General features: G+C 44.5%; 1 protein-coding gene across 2 annotated transcripts in view; it reads right to left on the bottom strand.

The window, feature by feature from the left end:
* AOAH (acyloxyacyl hydrolase) overlaps nt 1-17,081 on the bottom strand; it is an 82,202-nt gene that overhangs the window by 11,998 nt on the left and 53,123 nt on the right. For both annotated transcript variants that reach the window (XM_026844014.1, XM_026844015.1), the window contains 5 exons: nt 10,700-10,736; nt 9,575-9,649; nt 2,484-2,656; nt 477-535; nt 336-395 (listed from right to left, as the gene is read on the bottom strand). In XM_026844014.1, coding sequence (XP_026699815.1) covers nt 336-395; nt 477-535; nt 2,484-2,656; nt 9,575-9,649; nt 10,700-10,736 — 404 coding nt within the window. The remainder of the gene's footprint in view (nt 1-335; nt 396-476; nt 536-2,483; nt 2,657-9,574; nt 9,650-10,699; nt 10,737-17,081) is intronic.

Genomic DNA, 17,081 nt, shown 5'->3' with positions numbered 1-17,081 from the left:
ACTTTTCTTTCTTATCAGGTATGTTTTCTCCTTAAAGACCATGAACCTGAAGAGTTCTGGCTCGGGCAGAGCACATCCCTTGAGAATAAATCTGAGCAGCTGAGAGGTTGGAAAGGGAATATGTTTATGAATCCCTTAACCATGCTGCCTCCCAGAGCCTGAGAGGCATTTGAAAGGATGGGTATGGGCGTTTCCGTATCTCCCTGCCTTTGGAAGAAAAAAGTGAGCTCTCATCTTGCCTTTGAGACATTAGGCTTATATCCTCAGACACAGGGACAAACTGGGAGAGCATCTGTGCAAGAGGGCGGTCCCATTGCAGCCTTGTTGAGACTTACCTCCGAGGTCAAATTCCTGAGCGTCTCGTTGGGGGTCAGCCAGCCGCTGCAGGGGCTCACCTGGGCAGGTACAGGGAGTGGGTCTTTAGCAGCAGGCCCAGAGGAAAGGGGGGGCTCATAAACTACAGCCAGAGACCTTACCTGGAGGCAGTCGAGGAAAGAATAAAGTTGACTGTACGTGACGTCCCTGTTCAGCTGCCCTGCAAAGCACAGAGAGGGAAACTTCATGTGCCTGATGGCCAAATGTAACTTCATTTTACAGCTCTGTATGTTTGCATGCATTAGACCCCTCAGTGAGGAAGAAGCACCTCGGGAGCCCCAATCCCTTCTCTCAAGTCACCCTCCCAACACCAGAGATAGGGTGCAAAAGAGGTGGCACCGATGCATCCTTCCCACTAATGTGCCCGCGTCCCCACAACATGCAGCGCTGCTATTGCTTCTCCCATATCCCTCTCCAGCCTTTCACGGGTGATTCGTCTTGCACACAGAGTTAGTCATCACAGCCTGCGCCAATCTCTGAAGTACGCGACTGATATTTTATCCATTAACGTTTCTGTCACTCGCCCAAACAAATGCAGGGCTTGCAAAGCTGAAGGGAAGATTGAAGGTGCCTGTATATACCCTGAGTTTTGCATTTACCTTGGAGATGTTAACCTTAAAAGGGAGGAACAATTTTGCTGTCACAGAGGAAAGTGGATATGCTTGTGTGGGTGAGAAAATCCAAGCACCAAGTTAAACAACTAGCTGACATTCCCTAAAACTCACTGCGCTATGCAATAGCCTGGCTTGCTGAGAAAATTACACTTTTTCTTGACCTTTTTGCTTCTTTGGTAGATACAACCAAGATGGAAATTAAATGGTCACTCAGTTCTCTGAGCTTGTAGCACAATGATCATCCCATCAGGCTTTGTTATTTTTGCAGTGCTGATATGTATATTTTTTGTTCTTGTTTTGGGAACTGCAAAGTATGATCTCTCCCAAGTGAAACGGGCTCCTCACGTTGCTTCGCAGCAGCTCCCTGATATAGATGGGATTCCTGCCTATCTCACAGCTGCCCATCACCCAGCAGCAGTATCAGCTGCCCGGGGAGCAAAAGGTGGTCACCTCAAAAATCTAGGGTCACTCCTGGATGTTGAGGAAATCCCAAGCCCATGTAGCCTGAAAGCATCAGGCCCTGGGATGGGCTGTCAGGGGGACCAGGGTTTCGGCAGAAAGCCAGACTGACGTCTGATTGTGCCTGACTGGCAGCCAAGTGGGGAAACCTGCTTGCAACCCCTTGGAGGATCTGCCAGAAGAGATCTCTTGCTGCAAAACATGCTGCTTAGGATTAATTGGGTCCCTCCAAGGCAAACCAGCCCCTCTGAAAAATTTCCAACTGATCCTATAGCTAATAATTCCTGATTTGGCTTGTGCCAAAAAATGCAACGTGCTGTCTCTGATAATTAGATACCCAGTGGAGGAACTATCCCTGTGATAAACATGTATTCAAGGAAAGAAATGTGTTTATGTGACAAAAAAAAAATAATTATCACAGGCTCCTCCTGCCCTGAAAGGGACAAGATTTTTCTTTTTTTCCTTTTTTTTTTTTTTTAATGTTTTCATAGGTAGTAGTATAGTATTTATTAGAGAAAAATGTAACAAGGTATGAAGAATTGAAATGGAGACCTCAGACTTCCTGAGAAGAGGCAACTATTTTTGAGGGGTAAAATAACCCATAGTAGGTAATGGAGAAGCTGTGGGGACACTGGCGGTGACTGGGGAACCCTGGGGAAACCACAGCACAGACTCTGCTGAAAGCTCCAATACCCAGTGGTTGCCAAAATCATCTGAAGATGTAATCTACCATTTTAATAATGTGATTTTGGACCAAGACACCTTGTTTCCACATCCACAGTATGTGTTGAGCCTGATTTGGAGCTGAGTGGGTCGGGCTGGATAGGGGTCAGCCCTCTCTCTGCCCTGTCCTGCGTTGGGGATGGTAAGCTGGCTCTTCTACTGCACAGCCAATATCTGTCTCATATTTCTCAGATCTCCTCCACTCTGTCAGATTTGCTTGAAATTGTCAACAGATTCATGAATTATTTAGGGAGAGAAGGCAACATGAGCAGGCAGATAACCAGGAGGAACCCCACAACATCTCATATTTACCTAGAGGATGGTATCTGTCATGCAGATTATCCCAGAGAAAGCGCCCATCTACCAGGCCTGTTAAAATCACATGGCTGCCATTTGGAAGATGGGAGTCCAGGTATCGCAGAGCTTGCACCACGTTGGAGAGCATTTCTTTGGGTGTAGTCATGTGAGCCAGTGTGTCACGGTTCCTGCAGAAGAAGAGGATGCCAACAGGACATTGTGTCAGGTGATACTGTGCCCCAAAAAAGGCACCTGAAACATCAGCATTTTCTTCTTTGCTGCTCTTCCACATTAAGTTAGCTAAATAAAACCTTATAAAAATGATGCTATGTATGTGTTTTAGTGTCTCATTCTTATTGCAAAAATATAGAAACCTCCCTCAGTGTAACCCTTCTCTCTGCTAAAAACAGACAGATGAATCCTTTTTTTATAGCATGGCCTCTTGTAGGTCAAACCTGGTGGGAGGCTAAACATCACACAGCTGCTCGCTTGCTTCCTCCCTGCCCCCAGTGAGACAGAGGAAGAGAAAAGGAAGAATAAAAGCAAGAAATCTTGGGGGTCAAGATTTTTTAAAAAAAGTTATTATTCAATAAGCAAAGAAGTAGAAGAAGAAAGCAAGCAAAAGAAGTAATGTAAAGACAATCACTCACCACATCCCATGGGTAGACTGATGCCCAGCCAGTTCCTGAGCAAAAGATTGCTAACACCCCCACTAAAAATCCCTTCTCTCCCTTTTCATTGCTGGGCATGACTTTACATGGCATGGACTATCTCTTCGGTCAGTTTGGGTCATCTGCCTGGTTGTGTCCCCTCCCATGCTCTTGTGTACCCCCAATGTATTCACTGAGGGAGGTAGAGTGAGAAACAGAGAAGGCCCCAATGCTGTGCAAACTCTGCCACAGCTAAAACTTTTGTTTTGGTTAAAAACTAAATACACAGCACCATAGGAGCTGCTATTAAGAAAATTAACCCTATCCTAGCCAGGCCTAGCACTCCTTCATAAATATAAAAGTCTTAGCTCTCCTTTTATCCCATAGTTTGCAAATGAGTTAATCTTTATTTACAGTGCAGAGAGGCAAATCAGAGCTGTGAAGCACACTATGACCACACTGGTTTCCCATAGTGTTGAAAAATCCATGTAAAACTACTATGGTAGCCCTGACTCCTCCTCTCTGCAGAGCATCTTAAGCCACTTGATATAAATCCAGAAACTTGCAGAGCTGTAGTTCTTAAAATGCCGTGCTGCTTTTGGTCACTGCAAAGACACTGCCCTTGGTCTACTTATCAAACTCCAGTCTGCGACTGACATTCAGCTGATTTGGCGTCTATCTCAAGGTTCAGTAGGAAAAGGATCCGTTGCCCTAAGGGGGTGCAGAGTGCTGCTGCACCTGGTAAGATCCTCCATGGTTCAGCTCTGAATCAGGGGGAAATGGTGCTGCTCCACACACATGGCTTCAGGGTGTGGGATGCCCTACAAATGGGTGAAAGGAGGGTTTCCTTTCCCATGGGTTGCTGCACGTAGCTTACATTCAGCATGCTCTTTGGTTATGCTAGGTAGAAATATCTAAGCTTTGTCTCTCACACGTCCTGTGCCTCTTACTACAGCTCTCCAGGAGGGCAGGAGACCAGCAATGGGTCTGGACAAACGTAGGATACTGGAGGGAGGAGGGGGAGGCTGGAGGGAGGAGGTATTTAAGATAAAATAGTCCTCAGATATGTTCATTAGGGTACAGGAGCAGTGTCAGTGTCCCACATCAACTGAACATCCATGTTTTGTAGCTCACTGGCAGGCCTGAACTTCTTCAAGCCAGAGTCCGAGGCTCAAGTTTATCCTTCCCCTCTTGCATTTAGCTGTAAATGCTGCAGGGGAGGGGGAAATAAAATCCTCAAGCGGAAATAAATTTCAGCTTATATAAGAAAAACAAACAAGCAAAACCACCCCAGGCTGCCTAGGGAACACTGCTCTAGTTATGTTATTAAAACAACCACTTTATTCCAGATAAAGCGTTCACCTGCTTTCCCCCCTTGAGAGCTATTGCCAAGCTCTCATGGTGCACATGTCCATGACAGGGGCCATGAGCAAGTGGGTGAACACAGCACCGAGGAGGCTGCCCCAACCCACGGGTCTCTGGCACAGGGGACACCCCAGCTCTGTGAAGGCCCCCCTCTGGCAATGCCTGGGAGGCAGAGCAGTGCCAGCTCTGGGGAAAGGCCTCCCATTGTCCAGAGATGTCCCATTGTCCTCTCTCAGAGCAAGAGACATATGGTTGCAACATAACCTCTTAAAAGAGCCCCAGAAATAACAGCAAGACCACCACAGCTGGGATTTGGAGCACATCAACTTGTGCAGCCATGCATGGCGTGGACCACGCACCGTGGGAAGCAGGGGCTCATGCCAGTGTTGGTCCTGCCTTGGTGGTGCAAGCTGGACTAAGGGTTTCAGAGAGAAATCCGCTGAGGAGCTGATCTCATTGCTCAAGAAGAAAGACAGGTGATGTCCTTCCAAGTAGTGTATAAGGTTGCATTATCCTCCATGCTTATTGTTTTAGTGGTTCTCACATTTTTCTCCTTGTGGGCTTGTAGGGAAGGCATCAGCTTAGCAGCCAGAAGGATCATCCAGGTCCTTTCCTTAGGAGAGTCCTTTAATCTCTTTTATTGCTTCTCAGGGGTAAAAGAAGGGCAAACTTGATGCTTTCAGTGCCCAGTGAGCTGCTGGGGAATCAGGTAGGATTTCTTCTCAGTGAACATTGTAGAAGCAGGAGCTTTCAAAAGCTTTGCTGCTCTGTCTCGAGGCATTAGAAATGTTTCTTCTTGGGTGGGGGGTAGTGTGCTGAATCCTGTGCAGGAGAACCGCATTCCCTAGCAAGGATTTGGGATTCTTCAGTGGGCTGTGTTTTGCACACAAATTAATAATTAGACGAGTTCCCTGGACCCAGAAATTTATCTTAATGCAGTATGTGCTGCTGAGGTGTTTGAGACTTTCTGATTAGGGATAACTGAAAAACAGAGTTAAGATTCAGGCTTATCCTTATGACAGCCACCCAAGCAAGGTACTTTTGAGATAAGACTGTGGATTTTGCCCTTAAATTACTTCATTTAGCCTACAGGTGTTGCAGCACTTGGTTTCAAAATACTGCTCTGATGTAAGGCCTCTACTGCAAGTAAACACATCAGTGTGAGCCAAAATTAATACGACATTCAGAACTCCACTTTCTCTTGTCATTTTTTGCTGAAGTCATGCAGATATTTCAGTGCATTTTTTCACATTTCCTTTCTGTGCCAGGCTGTGAAATTAAAGCTGACTGAGAAGCAAGTGATCATGTAGGCACGTTTGTTTTGGGCTCTGTCATAAGGACTTCAAGGAGCCTGGGTGAGCACTGGGGGACGTTGTGGTACCCTCACACAGTGCCCCTGTCAGGCAGCAGCCAGTGATAGCCTCTGTCCACCCCGGACCTCTGGAAGCTGATGTTGCCATGGTTCACTGAATCCTAACTTAGCCAATGTAGTTAGTGGATGTTAATGTTAGGATTCTTGATCCATTGGATCTGGGTATTTTAGGGAGCACACCCTGCCCCCCTACAATACACAAATGCACGGTAATATCCTTGGATGTGCACCTAGCTCCTGGATGTCCTAACTCCATATGTACCCTAGCTGTGTACACATATTTATAACACAGAGGGACCAGACAGATTCACAGAATCATTCAGGTTGGAAAAGACCCTTGGGATCATCGCGTCCAACCCTCAGCCCGACTCTACAAAGTTCTCCCCTACACCATAGCCCCCAACATCTCATCCAAACGACCCTTAAACAAACCCAGGGATGGTGACTCCACCTCCTCCCTGGGCAGCCTGTTCCACTGTCTGACCACTCTTTCCATGAAAAAATTTTTCCTAATGTCCAGTCTAAACCTCCCCTGTTGCAGTTTAAAGCCTTGTGCAAACTGTGCGAAATTTTTCCAGCTCTCTGCCACAGAGACCTCCTCCAGTCCCTTATAATAAGGTCTGACATAGTCCAAACACAGCTCTCCACCCTCCTTCTACACAGAGTTCGTGAGCCTGGCCTGCTGCATCCTGCAGGGCAGCAATTCCCCTCTCCTCATGACCCCAACCCAAATAAATACGCCCCCAGCAAATGTGTCAGCCATATGTCTGCTTTCCAGCCACATGCTGCTACATGCCCAGGGTTTGAGCCACTGGCATACGGGGCCAGCTGGTGGGCGAGCACACCCTATGCACAAACTCACACATGCCACATGCATGTACACGCAGTGCTGGATCCACAATGCAGGAGCTCAGCTCCAGCTTGCTGCAAAGGGGTAGCATACCTGGGACATGAGGGCTAGAGGTGTTGCACACTCACGTCCTATTTTTAGGGCCAGAGGGGTGCAGCAGCACTTTGGTGATGGTAGCCTTACTGTAAAGGAGCGTTATGCTCTTATTGGTGCTGGTGTTGCTTTGAACAAGTGCTCTTCCCAGTGGCCTTCAGCTTACCCCGCTTTGCTGCTGTCACCTTCCTGTTTGTTGCAGTTGCCATAGCTGCAAAGCTGGGAAAGAGAAGCTGGATAAATGGTGCCTTACCACAAACGCGACTAATGCATGCAATAATTGTACAGCATTTCAGACTGCTGGTGCTCATTATTTTCTTGTCTGATTTTTTTTTTTTTGTTCCAGGTCTCTGTGTCCCACACTGTGTCCCACATTTACACCTCAGTGGGCTGAGAAATACCATTGCCATCTGTCTTTATTTTTCTAACCCCCCTGTTTGGACACCACAGTGTGGAGACTACTGGGAGTGTGCAACACAGGCTGCCAATTTCATTATCTTTCTCCTCTACAAACATCCATATTACTCATTGCCCTTCATGGGATGAAATACTGACATTTTAACAATGCTTTGGCTAAGAACTGTGTCTCCGGTCTCGGCACGCTGCTCTCCTTTGAAGGTAAAACACAGGATAAGGCCAGAAAGGCTCTATTACTGCTGTTTAAAGCTGTCCTTGAAGAGATTTTTATTTGTCAAGCCCTAGTTTTGAAGTCAAGCCCATCGGATGCTCCACATCCTCCATAACCTCTGTGGGTACATCAGAGCCAAGGCAGATATACACAGTGACCGGACACTGAAAAAATCTCTCTCCTCTGTACATCCCACTCGATGGAAACAGCATGGAAACAGCATGTTACTACAGAAGCTGCAGCATCTTTCCTTGCTGGAGTCACAGGGTTCACTACAGCCTGATAGCCTCTTTTGATGCTGCAAATGTTTTGGAAGAAAACAGACAGTAGAGAGAATTTGAGCAGACAAAAGTGTCTCTGCCAGGTAGTGGACACTGGCATAAAAAGACAGCAGAGTTTCAAGTAATAAATACTGGTTTAGAACATATAAATGGGCGAGGCAAGGCCAAAATGGTTTAAATTTGTGGAAAATTTCTTTTTACTTCAGGCAAGAATAGAAATCAGTGTTAGAGATAGGGGAAGTAAAAGGAATAACCTGCAGAATGAGGAATAAAACAAAGGAAAAAGAGGTGCTTTTAGCAAAGCCAGTGAAACAACAGAATTGAAATACGTACACAACAGAGCCTGGGCCAAGCCTGGGAGAAGACACCTCAAAAGTCTCTGTGACAGGAGCCACAAACTTCAGCGAGGGCACTATTTGGCGGGGCGGGGTGGAGGGGGAAGGGGTCATCATCCTGGGGGTGGTTGTAATGATACCTTCATAAATTTCACAATAAACAGATGCCCAGGACAGTCTTGTCAACAAGTACCAGGAGGTCTGTGACTGCTTTTCCTGCTCAGTACAAGGGTGGTGGCGTTACTTTTGAGGACTTGTGTGTCCTTCCCCTAACAGGAGGGTAGTGTTGAGGGCAGATTTAGCAGTTCTGGGCAGGGGCGCAGAGAGCATGAGCACCAAGAGGGAGATGCCAAGGGTGAAGGTTTCATGGGAGGTTATTTCTGCATGCTGCCCACAGGTGACCAGCAAGATGACGGCGCCAAGGAAAGACCTAAAATGTGGCCCTTGTGGGGTCAGGTGCTACGGTGGCAAGGAAAGCCCTGCCTGGCCTCTGGCTGTCCCTGTCTGGAGCACAATACCTGATATGCAAAGTTTAAACCCTAGCACTTGCTGTTAAGCAAAGTTTTAGGATACCAAAATCAGGTTATATTAATAGCAAAGTCTGACAGCCTGTGTAATAGCTCCAAATTCATTACACAACCTTCAGGTGACACTTTTCAAAAGCTTCGGAACAGGACTTAGCTGAGTGTGTGTCATTTATTAAAATGAGTGTTTTGAGAGTCTCCACATAAGTCAGGTTTATTTCTTCCACTTAAAAGAAAACCTGAAGATACATCATGGTGAAAATAACATTACAGTAACAACAGCATTTGGACCACCTGCAAAACCAAAACTGCGGTGTGGATGTGCTGTGTATTGGCCTGGTTGCAAGGTGTTTTCTGTCTTCCCGCTACTGGGAGGAAGGGAAGCATCCAACTAGTGACCTCTTGGTGTCCCTGCGACCATTGCTAATGGATAATGCCAGAACTATTAGTTTTGAAAGCTTCTGTTCATTCTCCTGCTGAGCTTATGACGTGAGTAAAGCCAGAAAGACAAAACACCTCGTCAGGAGAGCACAGCAAAGACCGCAGGCAGCGTGCAGCAGAGGCAGGGTGAAAATAGACCTCGACAGGGGACTACATTGGCATTCTTCAGAAAAGGTAAACTAGTCACACTCTCCCTACTGACAGGAGGTGACACACTGGGTAAGACGGATATACACGCTTTTAAAATCTTTTTTTCCCCTCCTGTTGTTATACTTCATTTCATCTGCTAAGTTAGACATACCATCGGTCACTTTATCACCAGCTTGTAAAAGCAAATAAGAAACACAAGCTCTGAATGAGGACTGGTAGGTGGCTATGACAGACACAGGTAAGGCAGCAACCAGTATTTTCAGCAGAAAAATAAGAATGAAGCACAGACAAATAGCAAAGAAAAATGCCATGGTGGGGAAGCGCAAAGCAATGAGACATAAACGTCCAAGCAGCCAGCAGTATTCTAAAGAAGTCAAATTTATAACAACATAAATGTTAATTTGCTTTACATCTTACCCATTGCAGACATCGTTTCCAATCGTAGCATAGACAACTATGGCTGGATTGTCCAACAGCTGGTTTCTGGCTAAGCTAAAAGATAAATACACAGATATATTAATGGAAAATATGTTCTCAGTGTCTGAATCACACACCATGCTTGTATGAGATCACATTTGGAAATAGCCTGTTTAGATTTGGTCGATGCTCAGACGACTACGCCTCTACGTTTGGGAAAGGCCTTTTTGTTGTTGTTGATGCTTTGTTGTTTTTTTTGGTTTTTTTAATAGTTCTATATTTTAGTAAAGTTTCTTAAATACAGGGGTTTTTACTTCTCCCTTTTGTCCCTCGTGGACTTGTCTTTTTAATTGTTTTTTTCTGCTGGCTTTCTATCTTCTTCATATTACTCAGAAGCCAAATCAAGCCGTTTCATTTTGGGGCAAAGATAAATCAAGATGGGAAGTTTTTAATCAGAGATGGGAGAGGAATACTATGTTTGGCTGACAAGTAAGTTTATGTGTAGGATTAGGCTCAAGATCAAATCAGGATGTGGTTTGAAGTTCAGTGCTAAAGGTTTAGCAAGGATTCTTACTACTTTTTCCTGAAGTAAGAACAATCAATCCCTATAAAACTGTATCAGCATCGAGCAAATGAAATCAAACCCAACTGCCCCACAGCCCATCCAAATTAATCTGAACAGGAGAGTCGCTGCCTCTCACTATCCAATAGATACTCAGTCATATCCATATGGAGATAACACAGTGGACCTGCTCGTGTTTATATCTACACTGCTACAAACTGAGAGTAATGAAGTTAGGGGGACACAAAGCACAGATTTAAGGAAAGGCTTAGTCCTTTCCTTAAAAGCACTGGAAATGCCCCACTAGCTTAACTGGGCCAAGATCCAGGGCCTGGAGATTGTGACATCCACACTTTAAACCAGTTTTTCTTCTGCTGGTGTTTATAGCAGAGAAGAAATAGCCAGCACTTCAGAGCACAGTGGCCAAGGGAAGCTGTGCTTTTTAGGACTCTTGTGGAAAATACTTTCCTCGCAGTGCTTTGTCTGCTTCTTTCAAAGAAGTAGGCTTCTCCAGCAAGGCTTCTGTACCCCTAGTCAGCATTTGAATCCCATTAAACACTCACCTTTTTATTAAATAGAGGAGGTTTCCTGAAGATCCACCTGATCACATGCAGTGGGAATAAGAGAAATAGTACAACATCATTATAGTGACAAACAAAATGAAGCACAAAACCCAACTTCATTGCATATTTCCAAGAATGTAGAATCATTAAAACCAAATATGAAACAACAAGTAATCTCTGTAACCTTTTTGGGTGCCAGCATTAGGAAGTAAAGCTATATCCAGGGACCTGCTGCTTCTTACCACACTTCAGACTGCATAAAATCAAATACTTTTAAGTGCTGGGTTGTTTGGATCTGGCTTTTAATCCAGATCTGACAGCTTCTTCCCATCTGTTGAACATAGTAGTCTCTTGTAAACCAGCCAACCTGACTTGTCAACAGTTGATCTGCTTTTAACTTTCCCTATAAATTGCAAAGGGAACTGTTCTCACTCTTCTGAGAGAGTAAGTGTCTCACAGCTATACCACATTGGGACTGATTCAGGTCCTAAACATAGGCACCAAGTGCCATTTTTGACATCCCAGAGTATCCAAGACACCTGCAGCAGGGCTGGCAGATACAACACAGGATGCCTGAGAGATTGTGCACTTCTGGAGAGGCAGCTGGAGGTGGGAAAGATGCTGAAAAGCATCTTAAATAGCACTTGTGCGCAACGTTTGGGCGTCTGCATTGCTCTCCCCACGAGTGGCAGACTTACGAAAAATAGTATTAGGCCAGCTGCACCCCTCCCAAGAAGCCCTGTATTTCAGTGGCAATTCACCCAAATGGTTGGATGCAAATCTCTCCTCCTCCAGGAAGAGAGCTAACTACACCTAAGCATCTGTGAGTGTCTATAATCTTTCATTTATGTCTTGAATGAGAAAAGCATTCCCAGTTAGGAAAGCTTTTATGCATAAAACTTACTAGCAGGTCTCTAAAGGCTATGCATATATATCCCAACTATCCACAGTGCACAAATCAAACTCCATCACCTGCAGTGCAAGAGTGATAGCAAACGAGGATCCAAAAAAAGGCTTTATGCTTTGTTCAAAGGACTGTGATTGCAAGAAGCTCACCTCACAGCAACATACAGAAACATAAACTTCAGAGAAGCAGGCCCTGCAGGTTGTACTTCTTTTTATTTTGTAGTATTTTCACTCTCTCCTCTTTTCTCATTCCTTCTCTTCTTGTATTACATTCCCCCTATTCTTTGCTCAGCTCTTCCCTGGTCTCTCTGTTCTCCTCTTTTCTGCACTGTGCCTCTGAAGCTTGCTTTGAGGAGCAAATCCTGTCCTCCCCTCAGCTCCTGGGGGGAAACTTTGGACAGAACATCATTAAATCCCTGCTGGATTGGTACAGGGGAAAGATCTAAGAGGAAAACCCCTAAGGCAGCCATAATACACTTGCATTTTAATAGTGGTGCCTTTGTTATTATCACTCACAGTGATGCCAACTGTATTTATCAAGGAATCCTTTATGTTTTAAATAATCCAGTTCTTCCAAGCTAAGAATTAATGTATCTCTCTGCTGCTTCTCTCCTGAGGGTTGCTGGTCCATTCAAAATCCAGCCCGTCTATCAAGAAGCTCTTTTCAACAGAATAAGAGCCCCACAAAATCCTTAGAAGTATGGCTTGGAATATAACTACCACGACTTGATTTTTTTTCTGATTAATAGCCCTTTTTTCAGCTAGAGTTCAACACCCCTCTGTTAAGCCATTCTGCTGCATGACTCCCCCGACTGGGGCTGGAGTTCAAGCACAAATAAACTACTGGGATCTCTAGAAATTAAAAATGTATTTACAGAAAGTAAAGTTGTTCTTCGATATGTATCACCTCCACAAGTGTACGTAGTTATAAGCAGCTCCATGGAAAGCATTAGCACAGTTACAAATCAAGTAAAAACATCAAGAAAATGAAGGAGTTTTTAGAGAACTGTTTTCATGGGTAAACTGAGCCTTCAAGGAAGTTTTTGGGGTACTAGATGAAATCTGTGATTAAAACATTCAAGAGAGAAAAAAAGAAGAGGCAGAACAATTACCCTTATACTGTTGAATGTCCTGGAAGCTATTCCTGGATCTCTCCTGACCCTCTGTATTGCTTTCCAAACGTTTTCAGACCAGTGGATATTTTTAGTTTTGGTGAGGAGACAGGGTTAGGTTTGCTTCTGCTTGTGAGCAACGCCAAATTTCATAAACCTTGAAATATCTGAGCTTCACTTCTTGATTTTCTTGCTCCTAGACCTTGTGTGGCTGACATGGAGCAGCACTAACAAGCACTGAAAGAACCTGGGTCCAGATAGCCCCAAAAGTGCTGCATGGACAAGAACAGCTTGTTGACGTGTAGTCTTCTGCTTCCTTATGCTGTAAAAGTAATTGGAACTATAAAGGTGCAAAGAAAAAAATCTCTAGTTTTCCCCAAATGATCTCCAGGTGGACTAGGCTTCCCAAGACAGATGAAGGAAAAAAAAAAAAAATTTCTAAACTGGTTTTGAAGTCAGTGTGATATATCTTGTGTTTGATGGCTCAGTGAGCCACAACATGTGTTAACAAGGCTTATTTTTTCTGGTCAAAGGCAAGAATCCTAAAGAGATAGATCAGACTACAAATGGCAAAGGAATATGCAATACCCATGTCTTGAAATAGCATACATTATCCAAGTATCTCATGAAATACATGGATGACAATTGCCAAATTATTTAGAAATTCTGAGAGCATTCACTTTCCCTGTGTTTATCTAATGATTTTTTGGAATATTTTAGCAACTGATTTTACTACCAGGAAGCTTCTATCAAAACAAGGGATCTTCAACACATGCTCGAGAACATTAAGGAGAACTTCCTTACTCCACACATGAGCATTCATGCCTGGTCCTCACACCTGAGGTCCCACTCACCCAGTCAAAAAAACAGAAATAGCACATGGCCTACAAACCTGAGACAAGCTGCTGGAAGGAAAGTCACCAAAACCATATTGAAAAAATAAAAAAAGAACCAATAAAAATTATCTGTAGAAAACTGTTCAGCAAGCCACTTCAATGGAGAACATTGGTTAGGTCTGCGAGCTGCTTGTTGTGCAACCACAAGCTGAAAGCAGGAACAGTGGCATAGAACTGACTTAACCTCTATGTCATATACCAAGCATCTTGTAGGGTGCCTGGTGAGCAAAGCTGGTCACCCAAAACGAACATCAGCAATTCTGATGTGATGTGAATATATTCATAGACCATAGATAACATACATGAAGAGCTGAGGGGCACTCTCCCTGGCCCACCCTACCCTGCAGCCAGTGGCAGAGGAGGGAAGGGCTCACCATCCCCAGGGGATAAGGGGTGGTTTCAAGAAAGAGAAGGGAGAAATCCTGCTAACACGGAAGTTGGGGATGCTTTTCTCCAGGGTGAAGATGCATGTCCCAAGAAGAGAAATGGGGGAAAGTCCCTCCGTGCTGAGCTCTGACTAGCACTGGTGCTTCTGCAGGACGGCAGGAGATGAGCATTGCTTTCAGTCCCTGTCTTGGTTTGCCATCCCTGGGCTCTGGCTCTCAGCTGCATTCCTACCCCATCAGAACCACACCTCTAATGTCCTGTCCTCTCATTGCATATATGTGGGGCTGTGAACATCATTTTCAGAGGCCAGTTTTTAGCTTTACTGACACTGAGAGCAGCCATTTAAATCCTCACATTTGGGGAAACCATTAGGGCAAATGCGGAAATAAAACTGAACCTTCACAATGTGATGTCAGTGCGATGATTAAGAGAAGATACCGAGGGACAATATCCTGGGATTTTTCTGTCTCTTATAGTTTTTCCCTTTTTAAAATTCCCTTCTCAATTTTCTTCAGAGTCTTTTGCCCTGACACAGGCTCACCTCCTTTTATATCCTGCAGGTGTCTTTAGCGTAAGTGGAAAGGAGATACATGAAATAGAGAGAAAAAGTAACAACGCACACAGTGAAAGGGTTTTTTTCTAAAAGTCTGTGAGGGAATTGGGAAAAATGAAAAGCAGAAGGTACAACCCCCATTAACATAAAGAGAGCAGAACAAGGTAATAAGGTATCGGGTACTGAGATGAATTGGATATAAATGAGAAGAACCATTGACACCTAGTCATCCATTGACCATGTAGTTTAGCTTTTTTTTAATTCTCTAACTAGAAAACACATTTGAGGGACTTAAGTAATGGGAGCCACCAACTCTATTGCCCTTCAACTTATAGATGAGAAAGTCAGAAACACCCGATCCAGGACATCAAACACATTGTAAAACGCTTGTGCGGAAGACCCAAAGCCTCAGAACCACCACGTGTGCCACAGGAAGAAGGAAGGTGTATAACAGGCATCACCAGTGGCACCAGTGATGGCACCAGAAGGCAATTCTACCTGGTACGATCTCTCTCTGTCAGAGGTGGGGGGCCGGGGCAGACCATTTCTGATCCTAAATCTCGCAGGAAATCCCAAGCATTTAAGTTTCCAAGTAGCGCTAGGGGCAACAGTGCTCCTTACTTGCAGCTGACATGACTCATCAGTTGGAGAGGAAGAGCATCCCATAAAACCAAATTATCTATCCAAAGAGAATAAATTCTCCCAGGCTTCTGCAGCCAGTTTTGTGAAGCATGAAAATTACTTAAATACAATAGAAACACAATGTGATAATCAGAATAATCAATTATCTTTTAAACCTGCTGTTGGGGACATCACCTAATCCAACACACAAATGTTAACATCATAAACCTTAATTAAGGGAGATTACTGTCATCCCTTCACATAACCCCTTTTACAAATTTAATCAAATCCTGTCTTGAAACAACTTAGAGTTTCTTTTTTGGTCCCACTCCTTCATTTTGAGGGCTATTCTAGGTTTTCAATCCTTGGTAGTAACCTTTTTTTACATATTCCCTCCAAAGAGAGGTAGGATTGATGAAAACCCATGTTCTTGTACCAGAACTATCCTTCAGTTTAAATCATTCTTCCTACTATGTGGTGTTTATGACTCAGAAAGATTCAAAATCATAATCCCTTTTAATTTTTGCTTTGCTCAATTGCCAAGGTGTCTTCATCCCTTCAGAAGTCTACATTGTCTTAATCTTCCCCAAAGCTCTTCTCTGTATTTATTCCCACCAAAGGCAGACCTTCCTAGGCAAAGGGGACCAAATTCTGAGGTCTTATCAGTGGTTTATGTGAGGAAGGACTGTCTCCCTCTCTCTAGAAAAAATGTTGTGTGTGATGCATCTTGCACCATCCTTAGTCTCTTTGCAGCTCTATCCTGCACTCCCGATTGTTCCTTGAAATTCCCCTTTGCACTCCAATGCTTCTCTCCTTCCACCACCTATGGCCAATGAGCCACTAGTTTGCAGCAAAGAGTTTTGTCAAATAGCTCTCACATGCATGCCTTGTACAATTGTATTTGCTGCAATTGTTGTCACTGTTGTTCCCAATTCATCTAAATTATTCCTGTGTAAGGATGTGGCCCACTTCAGGATGGTTAATACTTTGCAGTTTCGCATCATTCACAGATGCCTTCAAGTATTCACCTCGGTCTTTGCTCTACGGTCACCACTCCAAAAGTTAAGCAGTGTAAGCCTCAGGAGAGATGCATGGCTCCTTTCTGAAACACACTGCTCTTCCCTGGTTAGCTGGTTCTCCACCCACCTCTTATTTCTTGTGTTAATCTTCCTCTTCTTCACTGTACACAAACATTTCCTATGAGCTACCATGCAAGACACTCTCTAGGTCGATTAGGCCTGCTGCATATACCCCTGGCAACATAGGATGTTATTTCATAGAAAGAAGAAGTGAAGCCAGCCTCACAAAACTAACTAATTAAAACTTAACAATGTTAAGTTTTGTCCCAAATTTGGTTTACCTGTCTGTCCTTTATTACTCCTTTAAAATCTGTTCTAAGAGCACGTGAAGATGCCTGCACCATTCTCACACACACACACGCACTCATACCCAGCCCAAGTTTTGCAAGAGAACTGCTGTTTCTTGGTCTCCTGCTCCAAAGGATGTCACAAGATGTCATGGACACCCTTGCTATGAGACTGATGATCGTTCTGTGCTCTCTCTGATGCTGGTGTGGCGGCCCTGTGGGTCCCCTGTGCTACTGCGGGGTGCAGCGCAGGGCCTTCCTGGCAGCCCCCATAAGAGTGCAGAGCAGGTGGGTGCAAGCAAGCAGGGACCCTGCCACAGCCTCTGGAGGAGATGGAGGGCAGACCTTATAGCTCCATCACTACTAGTGACATCCCTGTAAATCCTCCCTTTTGGTCACTGCCAACCCTGCCTCCCCTCCATAGAGTTACAGTGGGGTACACTGGTTTTTAGCCCAGTGGAAATTCTTAGTCAATATGTGGATAAAGGTGATCTCTAGTCAGAGCCAGAAGAAAAGACTCTGAGTTAAAGAAGTGCTGTTC

This window comes from Athene cunicularia (assembly GCF_003259725.1).
Source record: "Athene cunicularia isolate RWA chromosome 2 unlocalized genomic scaffold, athCun1 chr2_part2, whole genome shotgun sequence".
In the NCBI taxonomy this organism is placed as follows: Eukaryota; Metazoa; Chordata; class Aves; order Strigiformes; family Strigidae; genus Athene; species Athene cunicularia.
This window is presented reverse-complemented; position numbering and strand designations above follow the sequence as displayed.